General features: G+C 49.1%; 2 protein-coding genes across 3 annotated transcripts in view; one reads left to right on the top strand and one right to left on the bottom strand.

The window, feature by feature from the left end:
* LOC132235331 (bifunctional epoxide hydrolase 2-like) overlaps window positions 1-8,874 on the bottom strand; it is a 66,893-nt gene extending 58,019 nt beyond the window's left edge. The window contains exon 1 of one of the 2 annotated variants that reach the window (XM_059697533.1): window positions 8,674-8,874. In XM_059697533.1, the coding sequence (XP_059553516.1) occupies window positions 8,674-8,774 (101 nt within the window). In that variant the 5' untranslated portion in view covers window positions 8,775-8,874. The remainder of the gene's footprint in view (window positions 1-8,673) is intronic. The other variant, XM_059697532.1, reaches the window with a different exon arrangement.
* Window positions 8,875-9,653: 779 nt separating this feature from the next.
* On the top strand, window positions 9,654-16,831 carry LOC132236095 (protein-tyrosine kinase 2-beta-like). Its single transcript, XM_059699503.1, has 6 exons — window positions 9,654-9,662; window positions 12,563-12,800; window positions 12,907-12,953; window positions 13,647-13,784; window positions 14,044-14,124; window positions 15,759-16,831. Exons 1-6 carry the CDS (start codon window positions 9,654-9,656, stop codon window positions 15,972-15,974), a joined length of 729 nt encoding a protein of 242 aa, XP_059555486.1. The 3' UTR covers window positions 15,975-16,831.
* Window positions 16,832-16,863: the final 32 nt, after the last annotated feature.

Genomic DNA, 16,863 nt, shown 5'->3' with positions numbered 1-16,863 from the left:
ATAGAGTTTTCAAAAATCCTCGAGATGGAACTAAGGTTAAGGGTTGACAGAACCTAGGCTAATGCCAGACTGGAGGAAGAAATGTGTAGCTGGTTTTTAACTTTGGATTTTCAATTGGAATTGCTTTCTGAGAGTCTGAAGTGCAGACACTACAAATCTCAAAACAAAACTGAAATTAACAAGGGAAGTTGTGCCTTCAAGGCCAGCAACTCCCTAAAACCAGCCCTCATTAATACTTCTGGAGAGGTAGGAAGCCTTTATTCGCAAGTACTTTACAGAAACAGCGAGATTTAACTAGATATCATATCTACTTAAAAAGGGTAGGGAACCTTTTTTCTGTCAAGGGCCATTTGGATATTTACAACATCATTCACGGGCCATACACAATTATCAACCTAAAAATGAGCTGCTGGCCCTAGCTGGTTTGGCTCAGTGGATAGAGCGTCCGCATGTGAACTGTGGGATCCCGGGTTCGATTCTGGTCAGGAGTTCATGCCCGGGTTGCGGGCTCAATCCTCAGTGGGAGGCGTGCAGAAGGCAACCGATTGATGACTCTCTCTCATCATTAATGTTTCTGTCTCTCTCTCTCTCTCCTTTCCTCTCTGAAATAAAAAAAAATATATTTTTTAAAAAAATGAGATGCTATATTTGGTCAAACATTTAATTAACTCACCCCTAATGACTTGGCAGGGCTAGACCAAATGATTTCACGGGTCTGATACGGCCTGTGGGCTAGACATTCCCCACCCCCGAGTTAAAATGACTAAAATGCAGTTTTCTTTGGATGCCTAAATTAATTTTCTCACATGCAAAATTAGAAAAATGCTGGCTCTAAAATTAAACTGAATGGCCCTGGCCAGTTTCTCAGGGGTTAGAGCTTTGGCCCGTGGACAAAGGGTCGTGGGTTTGAATCCTGATCAAGGGGCAAATATTTCAGTTGCAAGTTCAATCCCCAGCCCTGGTCGGGCCCATTTGGGAGGTAACCAATCAATGTGTCTCTCTCACATCGATGTTTCTCTCTCTCTTCCCTCTCACTATCTCCTCCCTCCCTTCAGATCTCTCTCTAAAGATCAATGGAAAAAATACCCTCAAGTGAGGATTAAAATAATAATAATAATTATTAAATGGAATGAATGGGAAACATATCTTGATTGGGAAATTAGAAACTTCTAGGAGGAGCATAGATAAATTCTTTTTTTTTTTTTAAAAAGGAAGAAAATAAATTAATAAGAAATTTTAGAAACTGTCTCTGAACTAAAAAAGGCTTCTGAAGCCAATACCCCATTCCTCCCCTTCTACAGCTCCTCCACTATACTTGCTCTCTGAGCTCCCTTGTCCTGACTTGCACTCCTTCTCCCTTTTTCCTTCCCCTTCTCTCTATATCTCCTCCACTACCACTCCCTATGGACCTAAGGCAGTGGTTCTCAACCTTCTGGCCCTTTAAATACAGTTCCTCATGTTGTGACCCAACCATAAAATTATTTTTGTTGCTACTTCATAACTGTAATGTTGCTACTGTTATGAATCGTCATGTAAATATCTGATATGCAGGATGGTCTTAGGCGACCCCTGTGAAAGGGTCGTTCGACTGCCAAAGAGGTCGCGACCCACAAGTTGAGAACCGCTGAGCCCTAAGGGAACAAAAATAGGAATTCAGACAAGGATAGCCCAAGGATCCTAGCAGCTCCCTTTGAAGAATAGCTGGTATCGGGCAGAGAGAAACCAGAAATTGTTCCCCTATTTTCTCTGGGATCCTGATGGGTTCGCAAAGAAACCTGATTAAACTGTTAGAACATGTAACCCTGGCCATTCTAACCTATACTAGTTGATACACCTACCGGCTTCTGGGAGCAAAAGCCATAGAATTACTAAGTAAGGTTCACAGGAAAGCTCCTGCAGAGGCCTGTCCACCTTGAAGACCATCGGAAACTGACAGGGGATTTAGAAAAACACACAAAAACAGAAGCAATCAGAGGGCTCCTCTGAGGACTATGACCAGGCATTTCCCCTTCTCTTTACTAAGAGTTTAGGAGAAATTAAAATTACTTTTAAAAAGCCCTTGAAATACTGGAGCTACTTTACCTGTTCCTGACCACACCTAACTAAGCCGGAGGAAAGCTTCTGTGCACTTCATAGGGAGATCTAATCATACCAACTGGGAAAATAATGATTTCAAAGCAAACCTCCCTCCACAAGAGGAACTGAGCGTTCATTACAGGATGTTCCAATGCAACGTCAGGCCTTTTCCAATCACCAATATCCTTTATGCACAAACTGGAATTAAGCCCAGTATAGAAGATTACTTTTAAAAAGCGGCTTACAATTCCATGCACAAGCCCCTGTAGTTCTCCTATCCTTCCAGTAAAGAAACCAAATAGAAAAAGGTGGAGAAGCATATGAGCTCTCAGAGCTATAAATAAGATAGTTATTCCCAGATATCCTGTGGTTCCAAATCCACATACCTTATTATCCGCCATTTCTGGAGACTGCCAGTAGTTTTTAGTAACAGATTTATGTAGTGCCTTTTTCAGTATTCCAGTAGAAAAAGATAGTTAATACCTCTTTGCTTTCACCTGGGAAGACTACAAGTTTACTTGAATAGTAATGCCCCAGGGATGTACAAAGAGTGCTACTGCGGACGAAAGGGGCCACCTGCTAACCTGACAAGCTTATGGCAGTCTTGCAAACTCAGAGACCTAAAGTAGCCACAAAGGATGGTCTGAAATTAAACTTTAACTAAAAGAAGTTATGGTGGGAGTGACATCCTAGGCTGGTATCTACACTGACAAGGTCAACCTTTACCTTAACTGAGCCTATCTGTCTTTTTGTACCTATAATAACATTAGAGGCCTGACACATGAATTCCTGCACAGGTGGGGGGGTACCTTGGGGTGGCCTGCGGGGATTGGGCCCCAGCTTGTGCCCCCAGTCTTGCAGCCCCAGCTAGCACCCCAAGCCTCTCAGCCCCACCTAGTACCCCGCCATGGCCTGGCACTGCCCCTTCACCTGCTCCACCAACCCGCCTGCTGGGCGATCTATAACAACAGCCTTGACCTGGTGCCACCCGTTCACCTGCTCCACCATCCCACCGTCGTCCCGCACTCATTGGGTCCCATCGGGGCTGGCAGCTCCTCCACTGGCACCCACTACCAGTGCTGTGTAGCCGATGCCCGCCATGTTCCACACCGCCCCTGGTGGTCAGTGCACGTCATAGCGAGCGGTCAAATGACAGCGGTCAAACTCTTGGTCAAATGACAGCCCGAGGGGACAATTTGCATATTAGGCTTTTATAATATAGGATACCCTTGAAATGTCTGGGTAACTTGTAATTTCCCTTTTTTGGGTGCCAGGACAGATAACACAAATCATCATGTTAATTATTCCTGCACCAACCTAAGTATGTGCCTATCATTTTGCTTTTTATGGAATTCCAAGGGTTCCCCCCTACCCCCCACTTTGCTTTCTCCCACCTCTCTAATCTATCACCAATGGATTTCATGTAACCCACCTACGTCCCTTCCTTTGATTGCAATATATAAGTATAGATGTAACCTGCCATTCTCTGGAGCAATATCTCAGTTTGTCAAGGTTCTGCTTCCTGGCAATTGTCAACAGATTGGCTCAAATAAACTCACAAAAATTCTTTACAGGTTTGAATGGGTTTTTTGTGTGTGTTTTTTTACGTTAACACTACCTATTGTCTTAGATACTAAAATCTAATTTAAATGATGTTAAATTTCCTAGAGCATCCATTCTCATCCAATGTGTGGATGATTTAGTTTTATGCTCTAGAAAATTACTAGACTCCCCAAAGGACATAATTTACTTATTACAACAGTTAGCTATAAAGGGACATGGCTCTGACTCAGTCTATCTCAGGCAAAATACTTCAGTTATCTAATATCCAAAAATGGTCTGCTAATTAATCCTGAGGAACTATAACTTGTCCTCTTCTGAAAACAAGAAAGTAGCTTAGAGGATTCCTGGGTTTGACTAAGTATTGTCATAATTGGGTCCCAAATTTTTCATGAATGGCCCTGCCTCTGTATATCTTATTAAAATCAAATTGACCTGATCTAATTCAGTGGCACCCAGAAAATAAACAAGCTATATAGTCTCTAAAGAATTATCTAAAACTTCCACTCTGGACACCTTAATTATAAACTTCTAACTTTTTATACATAGTAATTTCTTTCATTACTACGTATAAAAACTATAGCGATCATAGACCTACAGGCTATAATAGCAACTAGACTCAGTAGCCAAAGGGCTCCCTCCCTGCATGACAGCCATTTATGCTGTAGACATATTATGCAAACAAACAAATGCAAAAGATAGTCATGGGCTCTCCTTTATGTTCCACATTATGTTAAATCTCCACTGAATTCTCATCACATTTTACATTTCTGTCAGCCAACTGGCTCTGCCTTCTGCACCTAATCTCATTTAAACTTCATGTAATAGTCTTAACCCAGCAACTTTGCTACTTTCCATGCAGGATAAAGACATCCACAATGGCATTTTGCTTACCAACCACCTTCTTATTCCTAGCAATGGTTTACAGGAAACTCCTTAATAATGCTGACTTAATTTGGTTTACAGATGGAAAAGATAAGCAGGAATGTTACCAGGCTGGATATGCAATAACTCCTATGGTGGACATCATTGAAGGCTGTTATTTACCTGAATAAAATGCCCAACAAGCCTAATTATTCTAACTCAGGCTTATCCCGCGGCCAAAGATCAAATAGCCAATATTTACACTGACAGTAGCTATGGAAAACAGGTTGCAAAATTGTTAGAGGCCATACAAAAATTAAAATAGTTGGCAATTATCAAAATTCCAGGACTTCTAAAGCTGCCACCATGAAAGCAAAAGGAAACTATTTAGCTGATGCCGCAGCTAGATCTGTTTTACCATTACAAAGGGAAATGCACGGAGGTTCCACATAACCAAGCTTTTATGGCTCTCAGAGGCAGCCCTACGCTTGTACTGTCTGGAAACTAGAAAAACGTACCCAGATGATGGAAAGAAACATTCCAATAATGGGTGAATGGATTTGCCAACATTTGGGTGGCAGCCTAATTGTTGAGGTAAAAAAACAAACAGAAACAACCTTAGCCATATCTGAGCAAATCCATTTAATTTATTTCAACTATTCCTTCCTAAATTAGTAAGTTTGATAAAAGTTATTGACTGTCTAGGTATTTTGAAATAACATGAAAAACTGAGACGCTGACTGTTAGACCAGGCTTAAGTTGGCCTGCTTTGGCTTTGATTGAAGAAAGGCTGTAGAGTGGAATTGGTGCTGTTGATGAATGTCTTGTGCTTTATTGGAGGTGTGTTTCTTGAAAGTGAGTGTAATTGCCAACAGAGGAACCCATTTCTAAAGGTTACGCAATATGTTCATAAAAGTCAATCTAGGAAACACTGACTGCTTACTTTGTGGTTATCATTGGAAACTGAGGTTTCTAATAGGTAAAAACTCAAGTAAGTTGGAAAGAAATTACCGGTATATCCTATATGACAAAAGCCTAATATGCAAATAGTCCCCTTGATCAGGAGTTGGACGGGAGTTCCACTGTTCCCTATGATGTGCGCTGATCACCAGGGGGCGGTGCGGAACATGGCGTGCATCCAGGACACATGCTACAGCCTCTCGCCAGCTACCTGGGGGTGGGGATGACGGGGACGGAGGTGTGGTAAAAATGCAGAGTGTCCGCTGAGCTCGCTCTCACTCCCCCTGTTACCCTCCCCTGGGACTCGAGGGCTCACACACCGGGGAAGTCCCCCCACCCCCAACGCCCCCACGCTCAGGTGCCAGGTGCCCACCAGAAGCCCACCCTGTACCCACACACGGCCTATTCTGGGTGAGCCTGGCCGCAGCCGCCAAGTGTACAGGGTCTGATTGGGCTCCCCGTGGGTTTTCACAGGAGCCGGTTTGTGAGGCTGGCTGGCTGGGAGAGAGCGTGCTGCCTGCCCAGCTTCAGTGTGGCACCGCAACTCTGCATGGGGACTCGGGTGCCATGACTCAGGTGGCGGGGGGTGTGTGAGGGTCTGGGGGCCCAGGTACTGCCCAGGGCCCAGAGGTCAGCTGGGACCCGCCCTTCCACGCCAGACGCTCACACTTCGATCAAGCCAGGCCTAGGGACCACACCCATGGACGAATTTCCTGCGCTGGGCCTCTAGTAATTTTAATAAAGAAGATATAAAGTAAAGAAATGCATTTTTAAGGGAAAAGGAAGAAAGTGAGTTATCTTTGGATTACATGTATAGGATTTATGTGATATGAGTGGTGCATTTTCTGCTTCCAAATGGCATAACTAGGAGATAATATTTTATTAGCCTAAAAAGATTAAAATACTTATATAAATTAAGCAGCATTCTGTGGGCTGGACAAAGAACTTAATATTAAAACCAGTTCAAATTTAATGAATGTCTTTTAAAGTTAATACCACAAAACATGTGTTTGTTTTACTCAGGTTTTCAAGAAAGGCTTATGTTATGGTCTTTTGGTGAAGTCTGACAGCCTTTCAAATTTAAATTTTAAGAGACTTTTTTTTAACCAAGAGATGACTTTGGGGTATTCCAATGGGGCCTGGAATACCTCAAGGATTTACTCTCTCTCCTTATAAAAGAAAAGTTTTCAAACAAATTAGGCATACTTAATATGCTTGAAGTTACATGGGGAGTTTTACCAAATAATAACTATGCTCTATATGTATACATATATTTTTTATTACAACAGATGTTCTAGAAATTTCAGCCTTCCCTAGGGAGGAACTTGCAAAAATTCAGAACCACATTCAAACAGGGAGCTCTCAGGGGTAGCAAGAGTCAGGCAAGCCAACAGTAATGGTTGCTTGTGGGGGCATCCCACAGTAGTACTCTGGGTGTTTGGGGTCCACACATTGGGAGTTTATGAATTGCTTCCAATGTTCAAGGCACACTTCTGATAAGCCAGGTATAGCGTTTTTAAAGTCTTGCATATTATTTCTTCTTTACATATTGAAATTGTGTATTGAATCTAAACAATATGGGCTTTATATTGTTCTTTTTGTTTTTTGTTAATTCTCACCTGAGAATATTTTTCCATTAATTTTTAGAGAGAGTAGAAGGAAGGGGGAGAGACAGAAACAGAGAAACATCCATGTGAGAGAGACACATCAATTGGTTGCCTCCTGCATGTGAGCTTGCAACCAAAGTACATACCCTTGACCGAAATAGAACCCAGGACCCTTCCGTCTGCAGCCAACGGTCTATCCACTGAGCCAAACCAGCGAGGGCTTTCTAATGTTCTTTTATGTCATTTTACAGTGATTATTATTTACCAAGAGATTACTGCCTTGGAATGTTATATCTTACAGAAAAGCAAAGTTGTTTTTTTAATCAACTGTAATATCTAAGCATTGTGTGATCAAGTTCACCCCTTTGGTAAGCCTGTTTCCACATCTGCGAAAGTGAGGGTTGCTCTAGATTTCCCAACATCATTTGGCTTGGTGTGTTTGCAGACACCAGTCTTTTAGAAATCTTTATAAGAATAGCAGGTTAGCCCTACATGGTTTGGCTCAGTGGATAGAGCGTCGGCCTGCGGACTGAAGGGTCCCGGGTTCGATTCCAGTCGGGGGCATGCAGGGGGCAGCCGATCAATGATTCTCTCTCATCATTGATGTTTCTGTCTCTCTCTCCCTCTCCATTCCTCTCTGAAATCAATAAATATATATATATATATATATATATATATATATATATATATATATATATATATATAAAGAATAGCAGGTTAAAAGGCCCTGTTGGTCTTTGGCATCACAAGAATCAAGAATTCCTTAGATGGAACAGAACTCTCAAAGTTTCTACCCTACTTCTTGTTCTTGCCAGTAGTTTAGAATTTACTCTTCCTTGGGTGTTGCCAAGGTGATCTTTCTTTTTTTACCTTTTAAAATAAATATGCTTTCCTTTCCTCTGGCTGTAGGAGTAACATATGTTCATAAGTAGGAAAACTGGAAAATACAAAAACGTAGGCAAATGAAGGAAATCATTCATAATCCCACCTGGGATTAATAATCCCAGAGATATTTGGGGATATGTCTTCCAGACATTTTTCTACAAGTAGCCTTTTTCCCATAGTTGAGACCACATTGTATAAGTAGTTTGGCATTTTGGTGGGTCTGTTCTTTTCACTTATTACACCTAACACATATTTTCCAATGTCACTGAAATATTATTCCGAAAGACAGGGTTAATGGTGCTGCGTACTAGTTTGCCATTTCCCAGTGATTGGGTTTTGAAGCTGTTTCTCTAGTTTGCTATTATCAGTAAAACTGCAGGGCACGGAACGCTTTTCTCTTCGAAACCTCAGGGCTGTTTCTAAGATCCACTCCATCGCACAGAATCAGGCGGGCAGCGGGCAGCCCCGCGAGTAATTCCTCTCGCTTCAGGAACATCTTTCTGCCTACAGCGGGCAATGCTGGAGTCCTGGGAGAGGTTTAATTTCTTAACATTTGGGAAGACACTGTATCTACTTACACGTCCTGGTTTAGAGCCGGGAAATCGTTTTAACCTCCTTCCGCGGGGCTCTCAAAGGACAGCGCTCTGAACGGAGGGCTGGACATCCCGAAAGGCAACCTCTAGGCCGGATTCCCGCCCCCTACGGCGCCGGGTGCCCTTACCTGGGCAATGCCAACTCCTCCTCGGCGCGGCTGAGGCCGCTCGCGACAGATGGCAGAGCCAGGACCCCGTCCAAGTCGAACACGGCCGCATGCAGCGCCATGGCGGCCCGAGCCTCAGCCTCCCCTGGGACACTCGGCGCTGCAGAGAGTGTGGACGCGACTCGCCTGCAGACCGCCGGTTACTCCCAGATCCTGTCACCCCCTGGACCTCTGCCCCAGCCCCGCCCAGCGCCCTCCGCCCGCCCCGCCCCTGCCCTGGGATTGGCCAGGCCCTCTCATCCCTCGCCCCGCCCCCTGCCCCAGCCCCGCCCAGGAGCCCGTCTCCGCCCCACCTCTGCCCTGGGATTGGTCAGCCCCTCGCCTCGCCACTGGATGGCTCCGGGGTCGCGTCCCACTGAGGGCTCCTTGCAGTACCCGCGCCCTCATGGACTCGGTTTCCACAGCTTCCAGGCACCGGAGCCGGGGCTAGAATTGCACTTCCGGATGAAACACCTGTCGCCTAATATTAAAGCCCAAAATACCCCCGCGCTCCCACAGTAACTCCTTGAAAAGGGGGACTCAGATTCTGGAACGTGCGGACCGCTTAATGCGAACTTGGCAGAGTTTCACCCATCTGGGCAGCGCTAGAGAGAAGGGAGGCCTGAGGCAGAGCCTGGGCCACGCCCAGACGGGGTGTGTGTGTGTGTGTGTGTGTGTGTGTGTGTGTGTGTGTGCCCTTATAGGCCCAGGGACCATCCCTCCTCCCCTGTCATCATTATCTCTTCTACGGAATGGCATTCCCATACAAACCGTGATGGACTGAATGTGCCCCCCCCCCCCCCTTCTATGTTGAAGCCCTAATCCCAGTTGGGCTGATATTTGGAGGCAGGCCATTTATTTACTACATTTACTGCATTTATTTCTCACAGTTCTGGAGTCTGGGAAGTCCAAGATCCCGGTGCTGGCCAGAAGGGTTTCGTTCTGAGGTCTCTTCTCTTCGCATGGACCAGGTATGTGGCCACCATTTCACTGTGGGCTCATAGGACCTCTTGGTGAACCAACAGGCAAGACAGCAAGTTCTCCGGTGACTCTTCTTGTAAGAACACCAGTTCCCTCAGGAGGGATCTACCCGTAAGCCTCACTTTACCCTACTTGCAAACACCCTCGCCTGGAGGATTTAGCACACACCAGGTAAGCCAACTCCCTTCATTTCCCATCCCAACCACCCTCCGTGCAGGGTCAGGTCCCCACATGCCCAGAAAGCAGGTTCCAGGGACAAACTTGGGAGGAGACACAAACACACCCCAAAGTCCTCATTTATGTCCACGATCTGGTAAACATGCATGGAAATGGATTCTTAAGGTGTAGCCCAAGGGCAGAAAGTTGAAATGAGATCTGGTGACTGATAGGGATGTGCTTTTGAGAGATTTTGGTTTAGTCCACAAGTTTGAACAGCTGGTGGGGGGAAGGTGTATTAGTCGGGCTTCTCCAGGAGATAGATATATATGATGAGGTTTCTTTTAGGAATTGGCTCACATGGCTATAGAGGTTGAGAAGTTCCCTGATCTGCTGTCTGCAAGCTGGGGAGCCAGGAAAGACAGTGGAACCAGGAAAGACTCGCTCAGAGCCAAAGGCCTGAGAATTTGGGGTGGGAGCCAATGCCTTAAGCCTTGGTCTGAGACCAAAAGCCTGGGAAGCAGGAGCACTGGTGTCCAAAGGCAGAGAAAACAGAGGTTTCAGCCCAAGCAGAAGGAGTGAATTCATCCTGCCTGCACCATTTTGCTTGCTCTATTCAGCCCCCCCCACCCCAAATTGGATGGTGCCCACCTCACTGGCAAGGAAGTTCTTCTTTACTCAGTCTACTGATTCAAATGGTAACCTTTTCCAGAGTCACCCCCACAGACTCACCTAGAAAGAATGTGGTTTTTGTTTTTTCTCCAGCTATCTGGGCATCCTTAAGACCAGTCAAGTTGACACGTAAAATGAACCATCACAGGGTGGTACTAACAGTCTGTTCCATTTGTGGTCTGTGCAAAATTGACAATAAGTACAGCAAAAGGGAAGACTTGGGGAAGTAAAGGTGTTCTAAATGTATGACCTGCTACTTTCATCCTCATATGAGAGAACTTATGAGATACTCCCTTCTCCACGGCCTTGGAAAATACAACGGTGTGGGAAGACTATCATCTTGATTACTTACGGGGGCGGGGGGCGGTGGGCGTGGTATGGGAAGTGGTTTGGACGGAGATTTGAGTTAAGGTAACTTCTCAGTACACGATACATCTTCATTAGTCTTGGGAGGAAGAGCCAAGTGGGAGCCTCTATGATAAAATAATATATAAAATCAATACCATGTTTTTGGGGAGTCACAAGGATTAGGAACACCCTCATGCTGGAGGCCAATTCCAGCAGGTCATAAATGCAAGAAGTTCATCAAAAGGTTGGTAGACCTTGAGCCTAGAGCAGCCGTGGGCAAACTATGGCCCGCTGGCCGGATCCGGCCCATTTGAAATGAATAAAACTAAAGAAAAAAAGACCGTACCCTTTTATGTAATGATGTTTACTTTGAATTTATATTAGTTCACACAAACACTCCATCCATGCTTTTGTTCCGGCCCTCAGGTCCAGTTTAAGACCCATTGTGGCCCTTGAGTCAAAAAGTTTGCCCACCCCTGGCCTAGAGTAAGGGCTGAAGATACATATTATTGCCTACTGGAATGGCCAAAAGCAATTCCCCCAAACCTGAATTTACATAAATGATTGCTTGCTGCCAGACAGCTGAGGGCATTTTAATCTACATGTTGTTGCCTCCTGCCATCCAAACAGCTGAATAGCTGAAGGCAGTCCCCACAAACTGACAATGCCTACTGCATACTAAACCTTACCTTTGATATGTATATCTACTTTGCTATAGGGCAAAATGTGAGAATAAAAAGAGCCCTGGGTCCGGAGATAAAGAGAAATTAGCTACTATAGCTAAGCTTCCTCTGGCTCCCCCATGGATTACAAATTTATATTATATTTCTAGTCTATTAATTTACACGTAGCACCTCATCCAGATTCCTGAACCCTTCCAGATGCTGGGAAAGACCCCTGGCATTACTCATAGACCAGAACGATGCAGAGATGGCAATTTTGGTTACCACCACTCTACCTAAGATGGAAGGGTCTTTGTAGAATGTCAGTGGATTGTTGTAAACTGAAGTCAGTGACTCCAGTGACAGATGCTGATCCCAATGTGATCCCTATTGCTGCCACCACCAAATGCCCACCTCCCCAGCAGCAGTGACAAATGCTGAGCTCCAGATAAGGTCCCTGAGGCTCAAATTATTCCTCTGGTGGCAAGCTGATTACATGGAACCCCTTCCATGATAGAGAGGGTAGCAACATGTCTTACCCTAATAATAGACAAACATGCAAATTGACCGTACCTTTCCTATGCCCAAGCCATCCCACCAGCCACACCCACCAACCGATCCAGAGATATGCACATTAACCCAACAAAGATGGCAGAGGACAGAGCTGAGATACTTGTGTTGCAGCCACAGCTACCATGCAAGCATCCCGGCTCTGGCTGCTCCAGGCCTATTGGAGATGCAGAAGTCAGGGGAGACAGAGAAGTCCGGCTCCAGGGCCTGAGGCTGGCTGTGGCCTGAGAGATGAAGAAGCCACCTGCCCCGTGATCCCAGGCCTCAGCAGGCCGGAGAAGCTGTCTGCCCGTGATCCCAGGCCGCAGCTGGCTGGAGAAGCTGCCCACACTGCATCACAGGGGACACGGAGAAGGGCTCGGTGTGTCTTTGCTTCTCATCACGGGGCCTGAAGGGTGTGGCTCTTCTGCTGTTTCACTTCCCTGACTCCACAAATGCTCAAAGTGGAGCACCGGAGAATTCGCACACACCTACCCCGTTAGCTGCTGCGGCACCAGCGGGGGGACTCCGCAGCCACCTGCTGCCTTCACGGAGCGAAGCTTGTTCCTCGTGATTGTCGACGCCAGAGTGTGTGCTGTTCTCAGGGCCGCCGCCCAGGCTCACAGGGACTGGCACACCCTCACAGTCACCCCATCTCTGCTGCGACCTGGCTTTTCCTCTCTGTAAGTGGACAACTGTACTTGTCCCGGACTCCAGGAGGGCCATCCTCTGGAACTAGAGGTTCATTTCTCCAGATCCTCTGGTGGTAGAGGAGGGGGAATGGCTTGGCTCTCCGCAGGTACAAAGGGAAGGGCCAGGGTGCTGAGAACTCTCCCTCCTTTTGCAGCCGAGTTCACGGGCCCCCCACAGAAGCCGCCGAGGCTGGGTGCACAGGTATGTGTTGGCTCTGTCACAGCTGGTAATGACTTTGAATCAAGGCTCCCCAAGACCTAAGATGGCAAAGATTTCAGAGGCCCCGGAAACACTCTAGTCCAGTGTCCCCCTGATAGAGCTGAGGCCCAGGGAGGGGAAGCGCCTTGCCTGAGGCCACACAGCCAATCCGTGAAAAAGCAAGGGGAAGGCCCCTCTCCTGTCTCCCGTGTCTCCTCCCCAACCTGAAGGACAGCTCATGGGTCCTGCCCTGGGAGCAGGAGGTGGGGTCCCCTCCTCCCTGGCCCACGCCCCCTTGGCGTTCAGCACCCGCATTGTTCTGGCAGCAGCCTGGGCTGGGCGCTGCCTTTCCTCACTCGGGAGCAGTGGTTCTCAGCCGTGTCTGTCCATTAGAATCACCGAGGGGCTTTTGATCCCACCTAACACCCCCTCCCCCCTCCCCCCACCGGCCTCCATGCCAGGTGATGCTCAGTTGGCCTGGTGTGGAGCTGGCCACCAGGATTCTGTAAGGCTCCTGGCCGAGTCTAATGTGAGAACCACTGCCTGGAAGCAGAAGGGAGGGGTGCACCCCCAGGACAGGGCACTGCTATTTTGGGGAAGAGTCTTCTCAAACTGGGCGGGTGGCTGAGCCGGCACCTCGAGTGCCCGCCCAGGAAAGAACGGTAGCGTCCCCCTGACTCGAGACACCCCCATCAGTCCATCCAGCCCACAGCCAACCTGGATCGGACCGACGACATGGTGTACGACAATGTCATGGATCTGGTGCAGGCTGTGCTGGACCTCAAGAATAAACTCTGCCAGCTGCCCCCCGAGGCCTACGTGATGGTGGTGAAGGTGAGCGCCAGGGGCAGAACCGGGACCAGGACGTGGAGGCTGCTCATCCCAGCCCTGGGGGGAGGGGCGAGGGCGGAGCTCCCTGGTCTGCCCGGCAGGTTTCTTTACCGGGAAGAACCCCATTAGCTCAAGGTGGCCAGAGCCCCCATAGTCCCAGGAAGCCTGAGAAGGCAGCTGCCGATCAGGAGTGCGCTCCCAAGGGAAGCATGGCCTTCTCAACAAACAGAAGGGGACAGCCGCCCTGCCCTTTCTCCCCCAGAACGTGGGCCTGACCCTGCGGAAGCTGATCGGGAGCGTGGACAGTATCCTGCCTTCCTTGCCGGCGTCGTCACGGACGGAGGTGAGTGTCCTTGTCTCGGACAGTGCCTCCGGCTCCCCTTCGCCTCCCCCTGCCCCAGCTGTGGTTCACACCGGGGGGCGCACAAGGCCACCTGGGCAGCCTCACTTCTGCCTGCCGAGCCTGCAGCCGGGGCCGTGCACAGCGTGTCTGAGCCTGTTCCACGGGGGCGCTGAGTGGGCACCTGGAGCCCTGGCCGGCTTCCTAGGGCCGGTTTCCCAGTTTAGGTCTCAGGTAGCTGCAGTGACATCTTAAAGTGTGAGGACACGAAGGAGGACACACCTTCCCTTTTGCCCCTCCTGTGGTCCTTGATCTAGTCCCCTCCCTACTAGAGTGAGGGTGAGTGTGTTATGGAAACAGCAGTGAAGGGTGCTTTTGTTGGCCATTGAATCTAATTTTCTCTATTTAAGTGAGAAACAGTCGCTGAAAACTGACATAGGAGGCTTGGTGCTCTGCATGGAGATGGGGCCTGTGTGGGCAGAATAATGGTTCCTCAAATAGCTCCCTGTCCTAGTCCCCAGAACCCGGGACTCGGTTACCCTCCATGGCAAAGGGGACTTCGCAGATGGGATAAGTTAAGGACCTTGAGGTGGGGAGATTGCACTGATTACAACGTAGTCACAGGGTCCGTTTATGAGGGAGGCGGGCGCAGAGTTCTTGTGAGAGTCAGGGAAGGAGGGGTGACGACAGAAGCAGAGGTTGAAGTGATTTCAAATTTGGCTGGAAGGAGGCACAGGCCAAGCGGGACAGGCAGGGGCAGCGTCTCCCCGGAGCCTGCAGGAGCGTGGCCCACGCCCGGCCACCTCGGCTTCAGCCCCACAGGACCTGGTCCAGACTCCCGCCCTCCGGAACGGTGGAGGATGGTCTAGTCTGTGTGGCTTTAAGGCACCAGGTGGCGGTACTCCATCACCGCAGCCATAGGAAGCGCAGTCAGTGCTCTGGCATTGTCTGCCTGGAACCCAGATGTAGACCCTGAGGAAGCCCACGCCCCTGCCGGGCTGGGTTTGATGTGGCATCTCCCTGTGGACAGTGACGTGGCACAGGTGACCACCGGAGCCCCCAGTCTGTGCTGCTCAAGACAGCACTGTGGGGAGGGGGGTTCCCAGCCTCCCTCTGGGTGGCAGCAGCAGCCCACAGAGGAGCAGGCCGGGCTGTGCGGTCTGACAGGAGAGCGCCTTGCCCTGAGCACGATGACCCAGTCACTCATCTCACCCGATAAACACTTGAGTGCTGAGCTTGTGCTCAGAACTGTGCTAAGCACCGGGCACATGTCCGTAAACAAACGCTACAGCTCCATCCACAGGCCCAGGGCTCTGGAATTGATGACAGGCAGCTCACAAATGGATGAAAGCACTTGACCTCAACCATCGGTCGAACGTTGGGCCAGCACAAGAGGATGCTGTGATAAGAGGAGGGCCTGTGGGGTTGGATCAGACGGGGCTGGCATGGGGTGGGCTGGGGTCTAGGGTGTCTACAATGTCAGTCCTTGGTGACTGGGCTCCGGCCGTACAGGGCCTTGCTCGCCCCGGCCTGGGTGTGACTCGTCCCCCAGAGAACTTCTGACTGCTTCCGCCAACACCCAGGTGCACACGTGCATGGCTTAGGCTCCCAGCCTCTCCTGTACACTCCTCCCACAGATTGAAGGGACCCAGAAACTGCTCAACAAGGACCTGGCGGAGCTCATCAATAAGATGCGACTGGCCCAGCAAAACGCCGTGACCTCCCTGAGCGAGGAGTGCAAGCGGCAGATGCTCACGGCCTCCCACACCCTGGCCGTGGACGCAAAGAACCTGCTCGATGCCGTGGACCAGGCCAAGATTCTGGCCAACCTGGCTCACCCGCCTGCAGAGTGACGGAGCGTGGGCCATCCGCCTGCGTCTTCGCCCCGCCTGTCGTGTACCTCCCTTGCCCCCGGCCCTGCCCTGCCTTCGGCCACGTGGGTCTTCTCAGGGGGAAGGCCGAGAGGAGTCCTTCCCTTACCACTTTGCACGACCCCCTCTCCCCACCCGACACCCAGACTGTGCTGCTCAGGCTGCAGCTGGACAGAGGGGACTCAGGGCTGTAGAAGCCAGGGGGTGACCACCAGGGCTCAGAGGGAGCACAGCTGCCACTGGCCACTCCCTTCTCCTACCTGCTGGGCCTGCTGGGGGTCCCGCTGATGCCCCTAGTGGCCAGGATGGCTTTATGCATGGACATAGCAGGCCCTGTGGGAACCAAGCTATTCCTTCTTCCTCTTCTGCCCACGGAAGTCCCCCGATGCAGAGGGGCCCCAGAGGGGCTTTCTTTGGCGGAGTGGATGGTCGGTGAGATGAGGGATGGACCTGGCTTTCTTGTACAGTATGTATTGGAATTTATTTAATGTGAGTCTGGTCTGGACAGACAGCCATGCACCCTGGAGGGGGCCTGGGACACAGTCCAGCAACAAGCTAGTGGGAGGCCGGGCACAGGACGCTGTGTGGCCACACGCCAAGTGTCGAGGAGAAGGGGAGTGGGGGCCAAACAGGACTTGGACCACAAGCCACTCTCTGCCTCACGCCCACTTTTCTCTTTCTTTCCTTATTTTGCCTCCTCCTCCTTCCTTCCTCTTTTCTTATTCCTCCCTCTTTCCCCTTCCTCACCAGCTTCCTCCTCCTCCTCCCTCGTGTTTGTGCAGAACACCCTTTACGTTCTTTCTATTTGCCTTGTGGATGAATTAAATTGTACTATTTGCTTTGTGGTTTGATTGCTTTGTTGGTTTGACCT

The sequence above is a fragment of the Myotis daubentonii genome, chromosome 5, assembly GCF_963259705.1.
Source record: "Myotis daubentonii chromosome 5, mMyoDau2.1, whole genome shotgun sequence".
NCBI lineage: Eukaryota > Metazoa > Chordata > Mammalia > Chiroptera > Vespertilionidae > Myotis > Myotis daubentonii.
This window is presented reverse-complemented; position numbering and strand designations above follow the sequence as displayed.